Here is a 10,164-nt window from a genome sequence, read left to right on the forward strand (position 1 = left end):
CCTGTTGCCATCTCAGCTCGACTGATGTCTCCTGAATCCTCGTTCGTATTTGTGCTGAACTTTGAAAGTCAAAAAAACCCCAACCTGTGCTTTCTCCGCTGCTTGTCTGAACACATTCACATGTGCTGATCTGCTGCATGTATGGGCTACTTGTGTGTTCTTATATCTTTGTGAGGACTTTCAGTGACGTAATACATTCCCCAGCCCCTCCCCCTAACCATCTCAACAGACTGCCTGAACCTAACCCTGACCCTAACCTCAACCTGATTCTAATCTCGACCCTAAAACCAAGTCTTGACCTTCAAACAGCTCTTTGAAGAAGTGAGGACCTGCTAAGATGTCCTCACTTCTTCAAAAATGTCCTCACTCTGTTGGTTAAATATGTGTTCTAGTCCTCACTATGTAGCAAGTACAAGAACAAGGAAGTGTGTGTGAGTGTGTGGGGGGCTGGCAGAGGTGTGTCTATCTCGTAGCAGCAGCGGCAATGTAAGCAAAAAATTGAGCAAGATGGAGGACAGCACTGAAGCAACACGGTGAGCGTCTGAAACATTCTTTGTGAGCTTCCTGATTCCATCACAGCTTTAGATGTTCCGTCTTTTGATCTTTTGATTTAATGTTTTACCCAAACTTTGGATGTTTTAATGGCAGAAATGACACATTTATTCAGTTAAACATCAGACAAGAAAGGGCAAGTTGTGCCGTGAGGTCCAGGCGCGTCAGCTTTCAAACAGAAGGTAGCGATTGAAGTCATATTTCAGGACAGAATTTATAGAATTCACAGTTTCGTTATTCACAAGACAGTTTTTGTTGTCTGTATGTTTCCACGTTGACCCGACGTTCGGGGGGGGGGGGTATTCTCATGGTTTACTCAAGACAAAAAAAAGAGAAACAAACAAAACATGACTTTTATGAGAAAAATCTCAAACATAATCAAATGTATTTTTAAAAACAACAACAAAAACATTATTAAATTCATATTTCATTAATTTATGCCATTGAATCAGGACCCTGATGTAACTCTGGTCCTGCTGGGCCGGCATTCTCCAGGGGTTCTCGGGTGCTGAGGATCTAGCAGGTGAAGACTGATCTGGTTCCGTCCCTGTGGGCCATCTGGACGGGCCTGAAGTGTTTCGCTGGTGTACCAGTTCTGGAAAGGGAGCTGGCTTCAGACCAGCAGCCTCTGTCTGGTCAGGGTCCCCTCCTTACACCTCAGGCGGTGCCCCTGTTGTGTTGGTGTCGCTTTTTCAAACGTGTACGGTTTTCTGATCCCAACAGGGAGGCCAAAATGACCCAGTTCAAGAAGCTTCAGGAGGTCCTGGATAATTTGACGGAGGAGGAATTCAAGCTGTTCAAGTGGCACCTCAAAAACCTGGGAACAATCGCAGAAGGCAAGCTGCAGAAGGCAGACCGGCCTGACACCCTGGACCTAATGGACCGCCATTATCCCAATCAGGTCCTGGACCTGGTCATCAGGCTTCTGATGGACATCCCCAGGAAAGACCTGGCACTGAACCTGTCCCAAAGCAGCGCAGGAGGTGAGACAGTTCAGCTCAGACATCACATTCATCGTTTAGGCCACTAAAGGTGACTCCTCATTCATCTGTGAGTTCGTCACCATCAAGCGCTAATCCACATAGGATCGGACGTTCCCTCCAGGTTCTCCGCATGTGAACAATGTCCCGAACCTTTACAGAACATCGGGGGACACTCTTAAATTATTGCTTTAGTTCGGAGAACTCTGGGGATCAAAGTTGTCTAGTTGATAGAAGCACATATCACATTGGTGATTTTTTTTCTAACCACACAGGAACGTTATAAAGTAGAATGTGTTCCTCCTGAGAACGGCCACAGTGAGACCCGATGTAGAAAGAGTCATTGTGATGCTTTGAAATCCTAAAAACTCCAGCAACCTTCTCCCTCTCTGTCTCAGGGTCTCTTTTGTGACGGCGTTGCCATGGTTGCCATACCGTTGGACTTCTGTGAACCAGTCAGGCGAGCTTCCACCACCCCCCCACCCCCCCATGGACATCAACTCACCAACATCACTTTTCATCCCATGTTTGCGGTGCAAAGATTCAAAATCATCAAATATTCAAATAAATTCACAAATATTCTCACCACTCGAGTAACTGCCCTCTCATTACCTCACCACGTGTGTGTGTGTGTGTGTGTTCATGTTTTTATTGTTTCCATCTGATAAGTCACAAATCAGAGTTCAGAGTAGGAGCCGCTGTCGACTCTGAACGTTGAGTTTCTCGTTATGATTCGTAGTTCGTGGTGTGCTCAGGTTCGCAAAACGTTAAATGTAATTAATCAACAACGGGGAGCTGCAGTAACGGGGGAATGCTGCCAGGGTGCGCCGTTGATCAGCGCTGAACACACGACTGCAGGTGTGTCTGACTGTCAAACAGGAAGTGAATGCTGCCGGAGGAGGTGGGGGAGGATGACGAGGACAAGCCAAGACTGGCAGGTCAAAGTGGGCGGGACCACAGTGAGAGAGGGGAGAGGGAGAGAGAGGGAGACAGGAACCTGTTCCAGTAGTTTGGGCTCGCCCTTCTGGAACAGAACGAGTACAAAGAGCAGGATGGTCGCGGTCTTCTATAACTGCAGGTAAAACACAACCAAGCAGCTCTCTTCTTCTCTCTGTGTCTCTAGTCTTGATTGACAGTTGTTGATTGAAGTTGCCTGTCAACTTTTCAAATATTCAACATTACAAAACTGGAGAAGCCTTTTTTCTTTTTTCTTTTTTTGCTGGGTGTGTTTGATTTCCTGACCTGTGGGGACATAAGTGGGTTCTCACATTACAGGGACGCTGTTCAATTTTTATTGTTGACTTTAGGTTAGGCGTGTGTGTGTGTGTGTGTTTGTGTGTGTGTGTGTGTGTGTGTGTGTGTGTGTGTGCGCGCGCGCGCGTGTGTTTATTGTTGGAGGTTTTTGCAGTCTCTTTTAAAAAAAAAACCTTTCAAATACTTCAAAATTTCGTTCCATCTTTTGGGCGAAACCATTAAAAGTTTAACCTCAGCTGTGAATCGCCGCTGAAGAGCAGAACAGGTTTCTGCCTCCGTGGTTTTTAGCAGTGATGAGTGTGAGAAGCTTGGGCTGGGTTAGCGTTGATTCAGCTTGTAGATGTTTCTCTCATCCCCTCAGTTTCCAGGTGATGATGACGCTGGGATTCACTCACCTGGTAGCAGGTTGGCACAGTCGACGGGTTTGAAGGAATCAGAGATTCAAACAACAACAAAGACAACATGAGAGAACGTGGCTCTGATCTCTGACGCTGTTCAGGCCGACAATCAGTTTCAGAAACCTGATGGACTTGTGGTCACGACTTTGTCACGCAAACAGACAGCAGGTCCAACTTCCAGGTATATAAAGTAACATCCTGCTGTCTTGTACCCGTGGAAGTCTCGGATACAGGACCATGACCTGTTTCATTCGGTGACCACTGCAGAATTTCACAGCTTTTTCACTGATAAACACATCTTTTTGAGAGTAAAAGCAAACTTACCTCTCTAACCCATCGCTGCAAAACCAGCAAATTAGTTAGTACTGTTGATCGTCTGGTTCCCTCGTCTCCAAGTCAATGGGTTTTTGGTAAAATGCCTGAAATCAGGTCCATAACAAACGTGGGCTTTTGACGCGTTGCTCTATGATATCAGATCCATCAGTAAACGCCACACTGGGGAATTGTGACGTATTTATCCGCCTTAAAAAACGTGGGTTGCTTGCAAGCATCGGAAGGTGACCACAGAGGTTGTGGAGGTCGTTAAGGGTCATCAGGTTAAACACAAGAACCCTGAGGCTTAGTGGTGGCTAATTCACCCCACCAAGCTATCCTACAGGTAGCGCCGCCCCCTCCACTGCTCTGGCTACCACGTGCTTCCTCCGTCACCTGTCATTGGCTTCATCTTTTAAGGAGCTCCCCCCCTGGGGGCAGGTGGCACAAGGGAAGTTCAGACTACCCCCCCCAGCCCCCGTTCCCTTCACTCCTCCTACGAGTCGCCTGACGGTGCTGAGGAGGAGCTTGTGCTACTGCCAACGACTTCCCACCCGCAGACGCCTCCAGTCTGACGGTGCAGATGTTCAAACAAGCTGGAGGCAGTGCATGTAAACAAATGCATGCAGAGAAATGCATGATGGGAATCACAGCTGACGTCTTGTTTCAGTTTGTATGTTTATTGCATCCACTTTCTTATGAATCTTTCCGATGAATCGGCTCATGTTCACCCTGGGGTCCTTGAAGGGGTCCTTGGGAAGGTCCTGGATGACTTTCTAGAGGGACATAAGGCAGGTTTGGGGAAATCTGAGGATGTTCCAGGAATCCAGGGGTCCTTAGGGAACTGCTAACAGCCTTACTGTAACAACTGAATATTGTTGTTATTGTTGCTATGGTTACTTTCATTTAGACATGGCAGCTGCTGGCGAAGCAGAGCGCAGGATTCCTTTACGCCTGACGACGTGAGACGGATGTGTTGGCATTTTGTGATGCGGACGTGTTACCAGCTGACAGTTTGCTGAGTTTATGTGTGTTGTTTGATGATGTATGAACTTCGGCCTGCAACCACACCCACCTCGTAGGGAGGCGGAAGGTTGAATCCTCAAATCTGGACCTGTTCAATTTATGATGTCACGTGAGCCATGAAACATCAAAGCTTCTCATTGGACAAGATGATGATTTTCTGCTGATGTCCCGCCTCCTCTGATTTCTGGACAAACCCTCCAGCTCAGTTTGATGATTGGTAGCTGCTTCTGTTTATTTTCCGCAAACTTTAGTCCTGTGTGTGTGTGTGTGTGTGTGTGTGTGTGTGTGTGTGTGTGTGTGTGTGTGTGTGTGTGTGCATGCGTGCATGTTGCATTCCAGCGGGGGGGGCTGACACAAAAAGAGGGGGAGGGGGGGCAGCTGCATTCCAACCTGTCACAGTCTCATAAACCTGAGCAGGTGAGCTGGCGCGTGAGACTCAGAGGAACCCTGGACCTTCAGCTGATTCTCATCTGGATTCACTTCTGTCACGGATTCTTGCGTGTTTGATTCGTGCAGGGAAGCACAGCCCAGTCACCTGCACACGCTTGAAACTGTCAGTCAGGAAGTTTTGTATTCATATCAACTTTCTTGGGAGGGGCAGTGCAGGTGGATGAACATTTCTACTCCAAGACGATGTAAACAAGCCAGAGTTTAGCCAGAGGTGGACTTCCATCTGCTGTCCCTTGACAGATGTTATCTAGAAGCATAATAAGAGAAATATAAACACAAACTAAATGTACGATAATGCAGTTATGTAATGAAGAGCATGTGTCCTGTAGAGCGAGCACTCGTCCAATAAAGGAGCGTTAGACACCGGTGGAAAAACCCAGCGTTACAAAGAGAGGGATGAAGTCATCAACACAAGACCTGTAGGTGGAAAGAGCATCTGAGCTGTCAAGATGTTAATTTGTCGACACCTCTGGAGGCCAAATTCAACGGCGTTTGATTTCTCTAATGGGATTTTTAAATGTTTATTTATGTCTTTTTTTTTTTCACATCTTGGTTACGTGAACATTTCTGAGGGCCGCGGTGCTGCTGATGTCTGAAGAGATCAACTGAGCGTTGAAAAAGTCCAAGGATTTTGCCTTTACAAAGACAGGAAACACACACACACACACACACACACACACACACACACACACACACACACACACACCGCTGTACACTCTATCTTCGTGGGGAGGTCCACTGACACATCCTCAGCATCAAAACGAGACCTGGGCCCTCAAACTGTCCCTTTGAGTTGTCACCCAACATGTCCTCACTGTCTCTCCTCACCTCGCTGTCTGTAAGTTCTCGCTGCTTCTCATTGTCCTCACGTCCCGTCACCGTCCTTCTTGTCTCTACACACGTTTGCCTTCTCTCAACGTCTCATCGGAACATGGTGAGAACTCTGTCTTTGAAGGAATAATGTTGACTCATGAGAAACAATGGGGTGTGTATGTGTCACGTCATAGAGGGGTGGGGTCCACATAGTCCAGTGGGCGGGGCTTGCAACAGACAGGAAGCGGACACTTCCCTCTGTAAACAGAGTTAGCCTCCTGCTATTGTTTGTGTGTGTGTGTGTGTGTGTGTGTGTGTGTGTGTGTGTGTGTGTGTGTGTGTGTTTAGTGTCTGCCTGCTTTCAACTTTCACACATTTAGTTAAAAAATTGATATTTTGTGGGCGAAAGTGTTAAAATATGTACTGAAAAATATTTAAACATTTAGGAAAAATACTGCAATATTGTGTGGAATTTGTGTAAAAAGGTTAGTTGATCAGCTGATCATCAAAAATCAATGACCCACATCCAGGATGTGAGAGGAGTCTGTGTTTCTGAAGGCGTTCGAGATCGATTTGAACATTTCATCGCCACCCTCTATTTTAGTCTCGTCAGGAAACTGACTCACTGGCTCAGTTTGACGTGTCCTGACACGAGCAGCATTTCTGTCATTCCTGCCTGATTCCAGTAGCAGAAACATCCTGAGCCTCAAACACACCTCAGCTCTGCTCCTCACGGCAGGCGAAGCCTACGTTCTGTCCACCAGCACCACATTCAGTTTTAGATCGACACCCTTCTGTCCTCAAGTCTCTTTATCTTCTGCTTTAAGGGAGCTGATGTTCAGCTTGGACCTTTGACCCCTCCCCTTCAGACTGACCTGCCCAACTACCTGAGGGGCAGGGCCTGGGGAGCCCAGGGTCATCACCATGGCAACGACTTCATCACCGCATGGCAGAGGTGAGTCCTCATGTTGCACTCACATTGGTAGCTAGCATTAGCAGTCACAGCATTCTTCTTCTTCTACCACCAGCAATGGCAGGTAAGGTAGTATTAGTTAGCATTAGCGGTGATGTAACTGGCATTAGTAGGTTCATTTGCAGCAGTATGAATTTTAGCATTGGCAGGCATTGTTCAAGTAGCTTTAGCAATGTAGTAGTGACGGTAGTAACAGTGAGGTTGTATTATCATTATCAGTAGTAAGCTATCAAGAGCAGCTGCAGCAGCAGCAGCAATAGCTACGAAGGCGGTAGCAGTAGCAGTAGCAAAAGTAATTATAGTTGCACTAATAAAAACAGCATGAGCAGTTAAAGTAGCCGTAACATTGGCGTTATTTCTTGGTACTATTGCTTGCAAGCAGCATTGGCCGTGAGATTAGTGGTAATTATGTTAGCAGTCAAAGTAGCCTTAGTATCAGTCGTAGCAGTGATTACACCAGCATCAGCATAGTAATAGTAGCAGTAAAAGTACCATCAGCATGAGTAGTAGTTGTGATTATAGAAGTTTTAGTGATATTAATAATATATGAGACAGTGCGTAGCAGGCGACAGGTTCATGCCAGTCAAATTAAAAATAATGGCTCACATCAAATAGCATGTAAAATTGCTGGAATATTTGTAGCATTAGCAGTAGCGTTAGCATTAGCTTGTCTTCTTGGTGCAGCAATGATCCTCGATATTGACGTCATGTGTGGTACTGCAGGTCTGGGTCTGGTTCTCGTGGAGTTTCAATATGAGTACCAGGGTCGGGATGGGTTGCCGGTCTCCATCAAACCCAATGAGCGCTACGTCCTGTTGGCCAAGACCAACGACCACTGGTGGCAGGTCCAGCGGGACCCCAGCTCCAAGCCTTTCTACATCCCAGCCACATATGTCAAGGAGCTGCCGCTGGATTTACCTTCCCCACTTGACTTTGCTGACCTGCCCAGCTCTGAAACAGTGCCACTTCCTGTAGTGGTGCCTGTACCCGTTCCGGTCCCTGTCCCTGTTCCCAAGACTTCAGAGGAGTCCAGTGCATCCAGAACCAAAATGAGTGATGAGGTGACAATTCGGCTAAAACCAGATGCCTCCTCTGGGTACCGTAAAACTGAGAACCGCATGTCAACGTTTGGTGTCCCGCTGGACTTACACGACATGTCTCAACTGTCGATTCCTGCCCAGCAACATTCCAGTGTCCCTCCTGGTGGTCCTGCAGAGACTGGAATGACCAGCCGGACCACAAACAAGGCAGATGGACCTCTGAGTGACCAAAGGGAGTCTGGAAAACCTCGGGTTCCTAGTTTTAGCCCAGCAGACCCTCGAGTTACACCCCGACCCACGACCCAGCCAATCCCAGTGGAGATGCCAGTGGTTCCTGATGTTGCCCCCAACAATGACTCCCAAACCACGTCCACACTGTCCACTGGTTGTCAGGACAACCTGGAATCCCCGATAGAGCTTGAGGAAGAGGAGGAGGCGGAGGAGGAAGTGGCTGCATTGGAGGAGGAGTCCAGTGGGCTGGAGAGTGACAGCAAAGAGGAAGATGAGCCAGCAAAGGAGGAAGATTCCAGCCACATCTATGAGTCGATCCAAGACCTCAATCTGGATGTGGAGGCTCTGATTGGAGGACAAGTGATTCCTGCAGCACCAACAGAGCCTGCGCCGCCTCCCCCACAGGTGAGAGGCAATAATTTAGTTCTGTATGTAGCAAAAAATAATTATTGTCAATGACTCGACGTGACTCAACCTACTTACTAGAATGGCTAATTGCTGCTCGCTGCACCGGCTCAGACCTGGCCAATACAGCTGGACAGGGACTGAGTACTGAGTACTCAGAGGCCAGTTTGACAACATGGACTCCAGTGGTTAGTGGTGCAGCTAATTTAAGCAGTTCTTAGGTGGCTTCTGCCCCAGGAAGCCATGAGGAAACTCCCTTGTTACTGTTGCGTTATTGATCGTCATCGAGCTGCCTCCACCAGGTGTCTGGCTCATATGGCGAGCTCATTTAACATTTCTTGGTCACCGAGAGTTCCCAGCAGAGTGGAGTCCAGGTATGAAACTGAGCTCTGAAAGAACCTCAGTTAGAACCTGAAATCTAAAGCATTAACTGGCAGACAACAATGACCTCTGACCCTGTTGACCACATCACTGATGACAACTTGCCCCCAGAGCTGCACGGTTGCAGGAGGCACTCAGTGTCTGAGTGCTGATGTCAGCAGGATGTGATGATGTCAGCAGGATGTAGTGATGTCACAGTTTGCAGGATGTGTTCAGGGTTGCACAGGAAACTGGAAATAAGAGCCTTTCGCACCGCCTGCAGGATGATACAGGAAACACTGGCAGCGAAACATGAGACCTGTGTGTATGTGTGTGAGAGAGAGAGATAGAGAGAGAGAGAGAGAGAGAGAGAGAAAGAGAGAGAGAGAGAGAGAGAGAGAGAGAGAGTCGGTGGGGCTCTCCAGTTCGTAACCGGTCCGTCTGGTTGGTAACAGAACATCTTGTGTGTCTCAAATGTTCTGTAAAGACATTTTTATTTTGACGTCATCTCAATGTCACTTTTGCGTTTCCTCTGGGACTCTTAGCTTCAGCTGCAGGTGAGCTCTTGTTGGTCATGTGACCACTTCACTGATTGCATTTCAGTCCTCTGGCAGATTTTTTTGTCCTGTCAGTTGGAAAGTCACAAAGCTGCTGCCTGCTTTGTTTTCTTTCATACTCATAGCTTGAAGATGCCGCGTCCGTAAAAACTTAACGGAAGCTTCATGTAGCCGGACAAAATCTGCAGCTCGTCTCCTGCAGCCTGATTAGCAGCTTCAGTCTCCACGCAGCGTCACATGGTTCAGCTCTATTCAGCAACAGACGCAACATAAACACTTTTTTATCGAGCAATCGTTTGTCCCTGGATGTCGGACATTTGTAACTCAACACAGTTTTCCAGAACCTTCCTTACAAAACACAAACGTACTCTATAGTCGGAGAGCATGGAGTGCAATACGTGTTGGTTTCGTCATCCCTCAGCTTGTGAGCAAAAGAAGGGGAGAGACAGGAGTGGATGGGCAGCATGGCGACTTCAAACCAGCCCACGGGCTCGCTGCTTGTGAATGAGCTCCCCTCGAGTGAACGAATCCTTTAAATTAACTGATTCTAATGATTCAGCACAGTGAAGACAACACATGTGATTGGGTTCAAAGAAGTCGGCTCCTGTGACAGATGCTGACTACCTGCAGTGGAGAGGGGGTGGGGCTCCAGCATGAGGGGTGGGGCTCCAGATTGTAGGAGGCTTCAGTCAGAAACCTTCAGCTCCTTTAACATAATCTGATGTTTTGATAATGTGACCCGACGGAGAGATGCATGCTGGGTAGTCTGAAACACAAGCTGGCTTGAATTATTGATCAGCTTTACTTAGTTTC

At 47.5% G+C, this 10,164-nt stretch overlaps 2 protein-coding genes across 7 annotated transcripts in view; both read left to right on the forward strand.

Moving 5' to 3' along the window:
- The first annotated feature begins 370 nt into the window (after nt 1–370).
- On the forward strand, nt 371–2,135 carry LOC147244632 (NACHT, LRR and PYD domains-containing protein 9A-like). Of its 4 annotated transcripts, none has more exons than XM_086185069.1 (4): nt 464–533; nt 1,005–1,187; nt 1,276–1,535; nt 1,931–2,135. In XM_086185069.1, the coding sequence occupies exons 3-4, from the start codon at nt 1,286–1,288 to the stop codon at nt 1,942–1,944; spliced, it is 264 nt and encodes an 87-aa protein (XP_086041195.1). In that variant the 5' UTR covers nt 464–533; nt 1,005–1,187; nt 1,276–1,285; the 3' UTR covers nt 1,945–2,135. The 4 variants fall into 4 exon arrangements, with proteins under 4 accessions (XP_086041194.1, XP_086041195.1, XP_086041196.1 ...); XM_086185070.1 differs by having other exon boundaries at nt 469–533; nt 1,048–1,187; XM_086185071.1 differs by having other exon boundaries at nt 498–533; nt 1,005–1,075.
- Nucleotides 2,136–2,444: 309 nt separating this feature from the next.
- Nucleotides 2,445–10,164, forward strand: part of arhgap27l (Rho GTPase activating protein 27, like) — a 17,360-nt gene continuing 9,640 nt past the window's right edge. For 2 of the 3 annotated variants that reach the window (XM_086185197.1, XM_086185198.1), the window contains exons 1-3: nt 2,448–2,610; nt 6,613–6,740; nt 7,482–8,434. In XM_086185197.1, coding sequence (XP_086041323.1) covers nt 6,710–6,740; nt 7,482–8,434 — 984 coding nt within the window. In that variant the 5' untranslated portion in view covers nt 2,448–2,610; nt 6,613–6,709. Of the gene's footprint in view, nt 2,611–6,612; nt 6,741–7,481; nt 8,435–10,164 lie in introns of all 3 variants that reach the window. The other variant, XM_086185200.1, reaches the window with a different exon arrangement.

Source organism: Aulostomus chinensis, chromosome 18, assembly GCF_037954235.1.
Source record: "Aulostomus chinensis isolate RoL2024-O1b breed Wild chromosome 18, RoL_Achi_v1.0, whole genome shotgun sequence".
Lineage (NCBI taxonomy): Eukaryota > Metazoa > Chordata > Actinopteri > Syngnathiformes > Aulostomidae > Aulostomus > Aulostomus chinensis.

Excerpts from the sequence above, each read along its gene's own strand:
- LOC147244632 (XM_086185068.1), top strand. The coding sequence starts at position 508 with ATGGAGGACAGCACTGAAGCAACACG. Across the intron at positions 534-1,275 it reads GACAGCACTGAAGCAACACG|GGAGGCCAAAATGACCCAGT; the intron begins GTGAGCGTCTGA and ends TGATCCCAACAG.